This window comes from Kogia breviceps, chromosome 13 (genome assembly GCF_026419965.1).
Source record: "Kogia breviceps isolate mKogBre1 chromosome 13, mKogBre1 haplotype 1, whole genome shotgun sequence".
Lineage (NCBI taxonomy): Eukaryota > Metazoa > Chordata > Mammalia > Artiodactyla > Physeteridae > Kogia > Kogia breviceps.
Genome location: NC_081322.1, coordinates 55,412,325 through 55,426,491, shown reverse-complemented (window position 1 = coordinate 55,426,491; position 14,167 = coordinate 55,412,325). Strand labels below are relative to the sequence as shown.

The 14,167-nt window shown below is 39.4% G+C and overlaps 1 protein-coding gene across 2 annotated transcripts in view; it reads right to left on the bottom strand.

Moving 5' to 3' along the window:
• Nucleotides 1-14,167, bottom strand: part of RNF217 (ring finger protein 217) — a 120,790-nt gene that overhangs the window by 27,441 nt on the left and 79,182 nt on the right. For both annotated transcript variants that reach the window (XM_059083954.2, XM_059083952.2), the window contains exon 2: nucleotides 11,370-11,603. In XM_059083954.2, coding sequence (XP_058939937.1) covers nucleotides 11,370-11,603 — 234 coding nt within the window. The remainder of the gene's footprint in view (nucleotides 1-11,369; nucleotides 11,604-14,167) is intronic.

Here is a 14,167-nt window from a genome sequence, read left to right as displayed (position 1 = left end):
ATTTTGTCATAAAATTCTAAAACGCTGCATGTTTATTTATTTATTAAAATGCTGTTATATGGTAATGTTTATACTGCTGCATTACATGCATAGTTTATCAATAAAAAAATGCTGTAAAGTTGATATGAACATCATAAGTTTACAGATGAGGAAACTAATGCTCACAGAGATTAAATAACTTGCCCAAAGAAACATAGCAAGTAAAGTTGTCTGACTGCAAGGCCAGCATTCTTTTCATTGTGCCAAAACAATTCCTCATACTAAACAGCATTCTTGCTTTGATGACTGAAAACCGAAGTGTAAAAGTCAAAGAAGGTCATGTGGTTAAATCTATTCAGTGAATCAGAATTCTATATGACTATCAACATAAGGTGAATTTTGAAAATCCCTTTCAAGATTTTACTCCCATAAATTAGGAGACCCCTTTTTTTTTTTTTTTAAAAGGATGATACTATTTAGTCATTTAAAATAACCATTTTTGCCTTTTCTGATCATTAAAGTTAAAATAAGTTATTTTACACGGGACTCTCACTGTTGTGGCCTCTCCCGTTGCGGAGCACAGGCTCCGGACGCGCAGGCTCAGCGGCCATGGCTCACGGGCCCAGCTGCTCCGCAGCATGTGGGATCCTCCCGGACCGGGGCACGAACCCGTGCCCCCAGCATCGGCAGGCGTACTCTCAACCACTGCCCCACCAGGGAAGCCCCAAATTAGTTATTTTTAAAGTAAGAAGAATGAGTCGAAGTGGGTAAACTCCACATAATAAAACAATGTAAAAAGATCACTTAAAACAATGAAGAATACATGTGAATATCACATGGGGGCCTACGTGAATGTAATTTTTGAATGTAATGAATGAAACGGGGAAGTCGAAAAGACTCACTTTTCCTCCTGCTTCTGCCACTACGTCAGAAGGGCTGGAATATTTAGTTCAGTCCTCTTCTATTAGACATTATACATAATTCTAAATTACTGAACCCTAGCATTGTTAAATTTAAAAAAAACAAACCTCTGGTTTTTAATCAGTCAGTCTTAGATTATACTTATAAAATGAATAGTAGAAGAATGACTGTAATGGGTGCTTTGAAACTGGGATTAATTCAAAGGATGTCAGACATTATAATGGTTCAAGGATCTCTGTGACCAAGTGCTGAACTATCATATCTATGGATCTCTAATGAAGACAATTAGAAATGTAGGTTCTCCTAAGAATAAGGAATCTAATACTCCGTGTCCTTCCCAGGGACTCTAGCTTCCAACTTCACATAATAAACAACTAAGTTTCACTGCCCATCCTCACAGACAACACAGACTTGGTTGCAAACTACGAAACGAGTTTTGCAGCAAGCTCTCAAGTGAAGACAAATAATTTAAATTCAGACTCGCCTGCTTACTGTCTCACTGAAAACATTAAAATAACTACTGCCTTGCTTTGGATTAAAATAATACAAGGACTAATCACCAATCCCAACCACCTTGTTATTCAAAGACTGCACCTGAATTGTTTAAATACTGACTTTTTGGTTTGAAGGTGCCTTATTCATTCCAACTGTAACCATCTTCAAAATTGTAGACATGAACGCTGCATCTTCCTCCACACGAAATGCCATCTCACAGCCACAGCCCTCCTACACAGAGTGCCTGCCTCCCGAGTCACTATGTTCACACAGAGGCCACCACACTCTACCCTGGCTACTCAAAGTGTAGCTGGGGGGCGGCAGCGTCAGCAACACCTGGGAGCTTGTTGGAGACAAAGAATTCATGTCACACCCCCGACCTACTGAACCAGAGCCTGCATTTTCGTCCCCGTGTTAAAGTCTGAGAGCACTGCTCTATATCATGTGACCCCACAGCACTGGCCACAACTGATCACGCCAGGGATGAGTCCCCAGGCTAAAAGCAGGGATCTACTTGTGGGCAAGAAGCCTACGAGGTGGCTGGCAGAAGCTTTGGGCAGAGCATGTTCCTTGTTGAACAGAGATTGGCCAAGACAGATTTTCTCTCTTGCGGAATGAAAAAGGGATACACATGCACTCCACCTTGGCTGCAGAGGCAAAGACAGAGAAAAGCTAAGTGAACACAGTGCAGATCACTGGCGAAGGGAACAGCAGTCATTTTCACTTCTAGTAACACAACAGAGGAGCTCTCGTGCCCTCAGAGTTAGTGTCTGGTTCTCCACGAGGCCCGCCTGGGTGGCAGCTGAGACTGCTTTCTTGCCCTTCCTACTACTTCCTGTGCAACCTTATAGTAAAACATGTTAAGTGAGGGGGCTTGAAAGACAGCAAAGCTCTGCTTCTTGTAATGGGAGAAGGTCCAATGAACACAATCTGTCTACTGAAATCTTAACCAGATGAAATGCTACTTGCTCCAAGGTGTCTTCCCTATTTCTCCCAACCAGATTCAGTATCTTGCAGAACTTACATTACAGCTGTATTACATGTAGATGTCTAACCTCCCTAACAGCCTACAGGTTCACTGAGGGCAAAGGCTGCTTCTCATTTACTCTGTTTCCTGAGTTAAGTAACACAGAACTTGTGGCACATGGTAGGCACTCAGTAAGTTCTTTGTAAAATGAATTATTTTGCACAGACGAAGTACTGCATATTGGCTAACATTACATGAATTCCACGAAAACCCAACATGTCTAATTTATGACCAGTGGCTGAGATGATATCATTGCTTCTTAGATTACCAAATGATGTTTACTAAATATTTTATCCACATAACATTTTACTGAACATCATGATTAATGTGCAAACTCTTCTACAAGAGGCCAGGCTACAAGTGTTTCAAAAATAAAGTTATCAGAGTTAGGAATCTTGACTAACTTGTTCTATAATCCATGACGATAAAAGAACCTCATATTACATTTTTTTTACTTTTGAATTCCCTTAGTTCTTCTAGAATTCTGGGTTACAGTGACACTCAGATGACAAATTAAACCAACCCACTTGCCCGAAGCAAATGGTATTTTCTCTTGACAGTTCATCATGCCAATAAAGAAATAACCCACAGGGCTTCCCTGGTGGCGCAGTGGTTGAGAGTCCGCCTGCCGATGCAGGGGACACGGGTTCGTGCCCCGGTCCGGGAAGATCCCACATGCCGCGGAGCAGCTGGGCCCGTGAGCCATGGCCGCTGAGCCTGCGCGTCCGGAGCCTGTGCTCTACAACGGGAGAGGCCACAACAGTGAGAGGCCCGCGTACCACACACACAAAAAAAAAAAAAAAGAAAGAAATAACCCACAAAACAAAAACAGAATTCAAAACCAAAGAGCACCCTATATAAGTCTTTTCTTGCCTAAATACTATAGACTCCTATATACATAATTACTTTAAATAAATCACAAAATCATTACTTATCAAACTCAAAATATTAGACAACATCCATGTATAAACGTAGCATTGCCAATATGAATTAACTCGATTTTCCAAGAAGAATCTGCTTTATTAGAAATTCAGATTAAGACAAATACTCAAGAATGAAACATTCATCAGTTCATTTCCCCATTCAACAGATATTTATTGAGCATCTTCAAGTAACAGATACTGAGTGTACCGATTTTAGGCACATCGAAAACAATGAAAATACTGTCCTCAAAACAATTACTGAAGGCAGACAGATATAATAACCCCCAAGAGCTATAAAACCATGTAACAACTGCTAGAGCAGACGCTTGGACAAGGGGTTGCCATGACAAATGTGCCTCAGGGAAGGCTAAAGAGTAGAAGTCAGAGAGAACACGGCCTTGGAAGATAAGTGGGATGTCAGTGAGACAAGTGACAGGATAACACTTCAGGCAGAGTCCAGCCTGAGCCACCACTGAGGCCTGAGAGCACACGGTGCATTGGGGAAATAGTAAGTGCTCCAGTGGCGCCCGAACAGAGGTGTCACTTCATCTGGGTCAACCCTGAGCCTTGGAGATGTGCCCCCAAACAGGATCCAATTAGTCTTACATTAAGGTTCCTATACTCCTGATGTGTCTTTCAAAATACACTGTGGTCCAGAAACTTCTTATATGAACCATATAGAACTTGGCTGCCTGACTAGTATGTCCTAAAGAAACTGATCAATATACATGTAAATAATCACGACATCTTGTAGTTATAAAAAGTTTTGTAACAACTTAAGGAGGTTTTCTTGAAGAGAAGAAGACTGTGAGGAAGTGCTGGGTATAACAGAGAGGAGAAGTCTCTTATGCGTGACTTCAAATACTTTCAAGGAAGCATGATCGGCTCCCTTATAAGATCAAATCCTAGAGCAAGAGTAGCAGTGGGGGAAGGTTCCCCAAGTGGGAAAGATGACTTGACTTCTTGCCTTGATTTTACTCCCTAAGATTTTACCTCCTACTTGGGAACCTCTCCCTGAATGTGGCGCCAATAACACATGGGCTTCATGAGGCACTGCTCCTTGAACATAGTCCAAACGTGGTCAAGTGAACCTTCCCTTAATTTCTCACAGCATAGCTTAAACTAAACTGGAAAATGAAAGGGAAACTTTCCTAAAGGTTGGGGACCAAATAAGGACAAGAAGGCATAGTAACTCATGACAAGATAATCTAAATGGAGATAGAGTGTTTATTCATATAAATAACCTTACCAACATCCCTCTTATGGTTTCCAGGCTCCTTTTACATGTGCAACACACGATTTATTGCATTCACTTCAATACTAGCTTTTATTTTCAACGGAGAGGCATGCTTTTCTAGGGCAGTATATTGGAACTTGGGAATGGGGGTTTTGTTCTTTGAAAAGAGTCCTTCCTCTCTCCCTAATTTGAGCATCACTGTTCCATACTAATCCATCTTGCTTGTATTGCCAAGAATCATCTTTAAGCATTTATAGACTCTTCCTCTAAACCTAGAGAGCAAGGCCCAGAGGAATATCTGAGTCTATTTCTTCCACCTCTTCATAAATGAATATAAAGTGTGCTGGAAGATTCTGCTCTGATTTGTATAACCCAAATTCACTAGCCAGAAGAGGATGGCATCATCCTGTTTTCAAAAGGGCACCCTATTCTGAACACAACACAAAACGCTAACATCTCACAGAGATACCCATGGAAAGAAGCAAGAGGGCTAAGTACAGAGTGTACATGAGAAAATGGGAGTACTCTCTGTAGCCAATAGGTGAAGCAGGAGAAAGACATCTCAGCCTGAAGGTAACAATGAATCTTTCAAAATGGAAGGGAATGGGCTTCCCTGATGGTGCAGTGATTAAGAATCCACCTGCTAATGCAGGGGACAGGGGATTGAGCCCTGGTCCGGGAGGATCCCACATGCCACGGAACAACTAAGCCCGTGTGCCACAACTACTGAGCCTGCCCTCTAGAGGCCATGAGCCACAACTACTGAAGCCCACGTGCCTAGAGCCTGTGCTCCGCAACAAGAGAAGCCACTGCAATGAGAAGCCCACCCACCACAAGGAAGAGTGGCCCCTGCGCACCGCAACCAGGGAAAGACTGTAAGCAACAACAAAGAGCCAATGCGGCCAAAAATAAATATAAATAAATAAAATATTTTTTTTAATGGAAGGGAATGATTCTATAAGTAGCAAGTTTCCTAACAATGGAAGTGTTCAGTGTCTGAATGGCCACTTGGTAGGCATTTAGACTAATGCATGGGGTTCCCTTACAGTTCTGAGATGGCAAATATGGAAAAGTAGAAATACAGAGTAAAGTAGGTGAGAAATGCACAGTCCTAACATCTTCCAGATCATTTTATAATGGGCACAAGGCTTGGCTTACTTTTACTCACTATTCAGCAGGTTGTCAAAGAGAAATGATTCTTCACTTGTCTCTTGTGCTGAAGATACAAGGGATGATGTGATGAAGTGAAAAAAACAAACAGTTCTCAATCCCATGGCTGGTCAATTTATGGTAGCCATGAGCCTCTATTATTACAATTATTGTAGTTTTTTCTTTTTTAGGGTCAGATGAAGGCTAAAATTTCAAATGAATTCAAATATTTGGCTTTTGTTGTTAGAAGTTTCAAGTACAAGTAAAGACTCTATAAAGTATTACGGCTAACTTATACATCAAGACAGGAAACAAAGAACAACTTTAGCAAAGCATCTCATTAGTAACTAGAGGGAGAAATGCTTCCTAATAAAATTTAGTAGGCTTGCATCATAGCTGAGCGCTATACATTTTTTTAGTGGAAACATATATAACACACCCTTTGTTTAAGATGGCTTTTTAAAAAATTTTTACTTTATATTGGAGTATAGTTGATTTACAATGTTGTGTTAGTTTCAGGTGTACAGCAAAGTGATTTAGTCATACATATACATATATCTATTCTTTTTCAGATTCTTTTCCCACTTAGGTTATTACAGAATATTGAGTAGAGCTCCCTGTGCTATACGGTAGGTCCTTGTTGATTATCTATTGTATATACAGTAGTGTGTATATGTTAATCCCAACCTCCTAATTTATCCCTCCCCCACAAGATGGCTTCTTTAAACTGGGCTAGAGGACTTTTATCTTTATCTCCCTCACAAATCTATGCTAGCAACAATCATTTAAGGAACTACACTTGTTTTCTATCGGCTCCTGACATCAATGATGCATTATTGCCAAGAGAATTCAGCGTGTGTCGTAAGCTAAATTGATCTTGCCAGGCTGATGCACAATCTGACTCCCAATTTGTAAACACTGTCAACTCAAAGTGATGGTGTCGAGGGAAAACTGAAGAGCAGAGCAGCATGCTTTACACTTTCACGTGAAGCTTTAAACATTTTTATAGATGGAAAAAATTTCTCAAATCATGTTTACAAGAAAGAAGCTTAAGCACATTTTATTCATTTATTTTTTTTTATCTATTTCTATATAAATGAAAATTGTTCATTGGAAGTACAACTGAAGAGGTACAGCTCTTCAGGGATTTGAATAAACAAAGGACAGGCAGGCCCCCAGAAGCAGAAATAGTGGGAAACCATTGCCATCCCTAGGGCCAAAGAGACAAGGCAAGAAAGAATTTTCCGGAGACTAGTGAGAATTAGAAACATGGGGGAGGGACTACCTAGGGGGAAGCCACAGTCATGGAGGGACATAGCTACTAACAGAGCTTTGGCACTGAATTAGGAAGGGAGTAAGGAAGTAATGCATCAACTATTCTCCTTTCCATCCTCCCATTTCCTGCCAATGCCAACCCTTGGTTGAACCCAAATAGAGACTGCGATGGTAAGGGAGTCGGAAGAAGCAGTCCAAAGTGATATCTTTCTGGAGTTTAGGACAGGTCATCGAGGTTTGAATAACTGACAAAGGAAGAGGGTAAGCTGGGTATTCCTAGAATTCCAGCCTTTCACTTAAGCGTATTTTAAAGTACACCAATTAGGAACAACACACCCATTGACTTGATTGTATTCTTAAAGACCTTAGAAAAGTTCTTTTCCGCATGAGGAAATAATGTATTTGTGCAGTTTTATAACATAAACTGTGATTTCAACCCAGAAAATTTATGATTACAAGAGAGAAAAAGTACTGTATAAGATACAAGGTAAGAACATAGAGGGAGTTTCCTCAGGACATCTTATTGGCTTTTTTCACCTTATGACGAGTCAAAGCACTGTTTTGTGAATTATCAAGGTTCTGCTTAATATTTGTGGGAGAAGAGTGGGGATTATTATTAGTTTTGCCTCAAGGAAACCATAAAGAGGATTATCTCCAACATGTTCTCTGGGTTGATTTATGCGTGTCCTACAACTTACTCCAAATCAATATGAAAAGGGGGATCGTTTCTTGGTCTACACTTGGAAATAAGAAGGAAACCCAGAACTGCCCCTACCTCAGTAAAACTCCTAGGAGTAAATTAAGTACATTTAAGTATCTGCAATCCTCTCCTCTCTCCCATGAGAAACTGTAACTTTTCCCACCTCCCAAAACATATTTTTAATTTCTGTGAATTTAGGGACCTCCTCCCCTCCTCAAATATTAATGATTTCCATCACATCACTCCTAGTATTAGATCCACGCTTCTTTGATATCTCTTTGATGCCCCAAAGGGTCTTCAAACTTAACTTTATCCCACATTTCAAATGAATTAGTTTTCTACTCCCCAAACCTGCTCCTCTTCCTCAAGACACAGTCTGTTTCACGCCCTTTACTCTGACCATCCATCAGTCACCCCATCTTTTATTCCACCTCTATTCTTGTTGACTCCTTAGTCCCTTCCCTAATAACCCAGGGCTGTTCATTCTGCTGCCTTTGCCTGAGAGCGATAACAAGCATAATAATTTCTAGCATGTGTTGAGCACTTAGGATATATCAGACATGGTGCTAAGCAGTTTATATATGTGAACTTGTTTACTCCTTATTACACTCTTATGACAGGTATTATTACTACCACCAGTAAAAGATGCAGAAACTGTACTCAGAGTTACAGAGCTAGCATATGGCAGGCTGAGAATTTAAGTCTGGTTTGAAGCTTGTGCTCTGACCCACCTTTTCTAGCATAGCAAATTCAACATTTCAAGGCTTAGTTTAATGTGTTTGCCCTTTACTGAAGCCTTCTCAATCTCTCCTGTCTTTTCTTCTCCTGTGCTCTCAGCATATTCCACCCACATTTATTATGCATTGGCCCATTTATTAGTTCCCTCAAGACATATATTTTGAGAGAATACTCTACCAAAGTGCTTGACACAGGTTATCAGCAGTAAGCAAGTCTGGACCTGGTCTCCTAGAGACCAGTGGGAGAGACTTTAAGCAAATAACCACACGAATACACCATAAAATCTTAGCTGATAATTGCTATGGAGAAAACCTTCAGGTACTGGTGATGTGTCTGTCTCCAGGCATCACCTGAGAACCATTACAACCATAACTTCAACATTTTTATTTTCTCGATGCTAACTTGTTCTCTGTATTAACATTCATTTGGAGCTGCATTAATAAATTATAGGAACTGTTTAGGTTAGAAATTAGATTTTTAAATGGAAACTGAAATCAATCTTGTAGAAATGGAGTGGTAAAACTTTTTGGCTTCACGAGTTGCAGGGATGAGAAGGCAAATGTTATGAATGAAAAAGACTGGATTTGACCAAAGGCAAGGTTGTCTCAATGTAAATTTCTCAATTCAGGAATACGCTCTTACTATTTCATATAGTAAGAGTTTTATTGCGTTCAGAACATAATGAAAAGTTCTATTTACTAAATTTTTGCCAAAAGATGTTGAGTGAGGGATCAGTTTATCCTAGAAGGTTAAACTGGCACCTAAAAGTTCTTGTTACTGCTTGTTGATATATTCTGTTTATCCCTTTTCCACCTGCAGTGTACAAAAAATTTACAAAAGCCTATTCAAATGAAGTACCCAAACATGATATTTTATATCTCAAATTTCATATGTGATATACTCCAAGGTATTTCCTGCTATAAAATAGCTATAATATCTTCAAGCAATTTCAACCTTGTATGTTAAGTGCTTCTGAATTGACTGCAGAAACCATAATAAATGCTCAAAGAATGACATCTTGGATCAGGACATTATAACTCAACTCACAAAGAATAATATTGAAATATACATTACAAGGGTTCTATTAATAGATACAAAACACAATTTAGGCTCTAAGCAAAATTATGAAGAGAGTTTAAATTGCTCAGACATGTTAGACATTAGCAGTAAACATTTTTTCTATTTCTGTTGCCTTATGACTCAATTTAATTTATTCAAGTACTTGAATTTACTGCTCTTAAAAGTTATGACAAACTATACCAATTTGGAAGTGGGATCTGTTATTGGGAAAATGAAATTTTAAAAACTACAGCAAACCTAAAAAATATACATTGGTTAGCCCCAAAGAATGATGATATTAGTCTCAGTTTAGGGTGCTATACTGTAATCATGAATATCACAGTGGCTTTGCTGGAGTATCCATGCTTGCGCTCCCTTTACTCATAATATCCAGACCGGTATGGGCATGTGAATCAGGTAGTTAATAGTAATGTGAGAACTTGGAGTTTAATGATGGAAATGCTATAAAAACATTGTACTAAATAGTAAAAATCATTGCTTCAGGAATTGTGTAGAACTATGTAGAATATAGAACAGGGGGATGGATAATTTACCTCTTCTATTATAGATCATCTTTTCTGTAAGAGTAAATAAGAGTAACAGCAATAATCATCCCCAAATTCTGCAGTAGCTTTATTTTTCTTGAGAGCTGCTTAATAGTTTCACTTTAGGTTGAGATTTTTTCATCCCTCACCTATTACCAAGGATTTTAATTGCTTCATGATCAACAACATCTAGTTTGTATTGATTTCTGCTTCATTTACTGCAAAGGTTCCCAATTCTGCTACATATTAGAGTCACCTGGTGAGGTTCAAATATTTGCAAGACAGTTGTTCTGGGGCGAGAGGGTTGTGGGCTGGAGACCAGGCATTGGTGTGTCTAAAAGCTCGCCAGGTGATTCTAATGTACAGTTAGGGCTGTGAATCAAGGATTTGCTCCAACAGTTGTTGCCCTGGTTTCCATGCCTTCAGTCTTGCCCTCCTCTGACATCCTCTATATGCTGCCAGAATGATCTTCCTGCAATGGCCACAGAATTAAATTCAAGGCTGAGCACAGTGTAAAAGACTCAACATGATCTGCTCTTAAATACCTGACCAGCTGCCTCCCCGCTACTCTCTCCCTAGCTCTATCGAGCACTCATTTCCAACACGCCTGCCTCAGCCTCCAGGCCTGACGCTTACTCATCCCTTGCTCTGAAAGGCTCTCCACTGTTTATCTGCCTGGAGAACTGCATCTTCTCCATGAAGCCTTTCCTGACACACTAGCCTCCCTCCTGGGTCAGTGTTCTCAAAGCACAAGTGTATTGGTTTTCACGTTTTTTGACTACTCATTGAACTATCATTTTAGAACATATGTCTCTCTCACCTTCATTAGACATTTTTATGAGCAAGGACTGTGTCACATTTGCCACTGTAACACCAAAACTTAGCATATACTGGCATTTTGTATTTGCTGAATAAATGAATAAATAGCATATTATACTATTTTCACTTATTATAGACAGAACTGGAGGAGACTCATGTTGGGTTCACTGAAAAATTTAAGCTTGTACTAAAATTTTTTAAAAGTCTTAGTATTTATTTAATATTTAGTAATAGCAATGATAATTACTTTAAAGATTAGTTTTTCAATTAGTGAACTTTAAACAGGTTAAAGCCAAAGAAGTTTAATTAAATCCTCAATAGTGCTCTAATGATGATAATCATAACATCTCCAAACCATACATTTTCAGAATCATAGCCATTGTATACTCACCTCGGACTCCGATAAGGGAAGGAAGCCCACTTAATGCCTACCACAAGTTGGCCTAATTTGGCTGCTCCCAACATGTGCCATCTAACCCACAACTCTGGTGAACATGCTTACTTTGTATTTGCTTTCTGATCTGGAAGGGGTGGGAATATGTCCTTTTTTCTTGAAGGTTGTAAAGTGCTTGCACTGAGGACATGGCTTGGTGCTGGAATCAATACGGCCAAGTTCCAAGAAGTACTTGTATTTGATGGAGTCTTCATGCGTTAAGTTATAGATAACTGTTGTTTCTTCCAAGAATTCAAAACATTCCGTGATAGGGCATTTGATTTCCACTTGGCCAAGTTGTACCTGTGTGAAAGAGCAAATGAGAGAGAAAAAAGGCACCAGTTATTAAGCTTCTCTTCTTTTTTCTTTTTCTTTTTTCATACAGTGCTGCTTATTTCATGATCGCTGCAAAGGATTATGTCATTTTTCATGATTCTTAACATAATAAATGATAATCACTTTGGTACCTATATCAGGCAGTACCAAATAATTAATTACTATATAATGTTTCCAAAATGATTGATAGAGTGTTTAAACATTCTCCATCATTAAATATAATGATGATCAAATATGAGAACTTAAATGGGCCTCAGCCACAGTCTCCCCTCGGAAGAAAATTCTCATTCCATCCTCTGGAAACTGCAGGATGAGACAGCATTCAGACAATGAGCCAACTAAAGGAACAGCTAGGATGAAAATGTGTTTCAGATTTTTCAACCCTACTACAAAGTTTCCTTACTACAACCTTACTCAGCAGTAAGCTTAGGGCACATTTAACTACTTTTAAAAGACAAAAAAAAAGAGGATTTTGAAAGTACTTATATATACTACATCTAGTAGTTTAAAAATCATTGCTAGCAAAACCCTCTATTTTCCCTGACTCTTCCAGGCAAAGAACATATAACTGTTCCCATGTCATCAGAATCATAGGAACAAGTAAGAAAATCAAACCAATCATAATGTTGTCAGAAAATCCCTATGAGATCTGGCTACTACTGAGGTAATTTATAAAATGAATTTCTTCAAAGAACTAAAGAGTTAGATTAGGAGAGAGGAGAAGGGATATACTGGAATGCTACATTTACCATTTATTTGGTAGGGGATTCTAGAAACGGTTAGCATTAAAAATTACAGTGTAAGATTCAAGTACAAAGTGTGGACACAATTAAATTTTAAAAGATGAAGGGCTCCCCTGGTGGCGCAGTGGTTGAGAGTCCGCCTGCCGATGCAGGGGACACGGGTTCGTGTCCCGGTCCGGGAAGATCCCACATGCCGCGGAGCGGCTGGGTCCGTAAGCAATGGCCGCTGAGCCTGCGCGTCTGGAGCCTGTGCTCCGCAACGGGAGAGGACACAACAGTGAGAGGCCCGCGAACCACACACACACACAAAAAGATGAAGAAAATAAGCTACTTTGAAATAAGGAGGACCTGGAATTGTTTTCCTCAAGTAGTGAGCAAGAACTCTTTATATTCATGGCATCATAATCTCTTTTTGCTCATCTTAGGGTAGCAGAGGGAGGTAGTGAAAGCTCCAAAAGGCAAATAACACTAAACCATTTCTTTTTCACTTGGGTGAACCTGACATTCTGAGAAGGCAAAACACATTGACCTTAATGAGAAAAGCATACTATGAAAATGGAGGGAGGAATGAGGAAAAGCCACATGATCCAGGGAAAGAAAATCTCTGCAGTGAGCAATTAACAAAAACCCTAAATTCATAGTAACTTTTCTTTTAACTTTGCTGTTTATCTGGCACAGACTTGAGGAAAGGTAGTTAAGAAGCTACAGGCTGAAGGATGCCTGGGAACAATATATTTAATACTAGTAAAGAACATGAACCAGACTGATAATGAAATGAAAAAATCTGGCTTTGGGTAAACCATTTTATCAGTACTGACCTGTTGAAACGTAAGTTGCTATATCATCTTATGCTACAATTGTACAAGACATAGTCCAGAGAGGTCTTTCAAATATTAGCCCAAAGCAATTTTTTCTACTTTTTTTGATGAGTCTGCTTATAGTTACAATCAGATTTTATTTTTATACTTGTTACAGAGTTATTATAACCCAAATTATGTTTTGTAATAAATTATTTTCAGTTACAGCTGAAGGCAAAGGCTGTACAGATGAACTGGGACCAGAGTAGGAGGGCAGAGCATGAAGCCATGTTAGGAGTCTGAAGTAGACGCCAATGAAAAGAGAAAACGTCAGTTTTCAGCATGTGAAAGACAATTTCTTTTCATTCCACATAGAAGGAGTCCACTTGGATAATCTCAAGGGACTCTCGCTTATTGAAGAGCTGCATACTTTTGGGAGTAAGAGCTGGAATGTTTTACTCCCAGGTCAATGTTTTAACCTGGCCTCCCTTGCTTCTAAGTTTATTTATTTTAAGTATATAAATAATAACAATGGAAGCAGTAATTCACAACCACCCAAAGAGTCGGGTCGTATAGAAATGGAATGTGGTATAGGGACCAGAACCATCCAAGGCAGCTCAAGGGAGAGAGTAATTTGGTCACTCTTCCTGCAGTGGGTGTTCATTACCACACCACACTGGGACACCTACCATCTAACGTCCAACCAAGTGCCTTATCTTCTTCTTCAATGTCTCTCAAATCTGCCTGTAAGTCTATTCTATTTCCATAGCACACACAGTTTCCTTATGCTTCACACCCTCTGCATTTTGCGTATTCCATACGTTCTCTTCTCTCTGAAAGCTCCAAAATCCCTACCCCACTACGTTGAGTCAAATGATCTCATATTTTATTAAACAGACAGAAGCAATATGATCACGTTCCTTTATCTTCCCACTACAAACTCTCCCAATCTATGTCTGTCTCCATCTTTTCTGTCTTCCCTCCTTTTTTT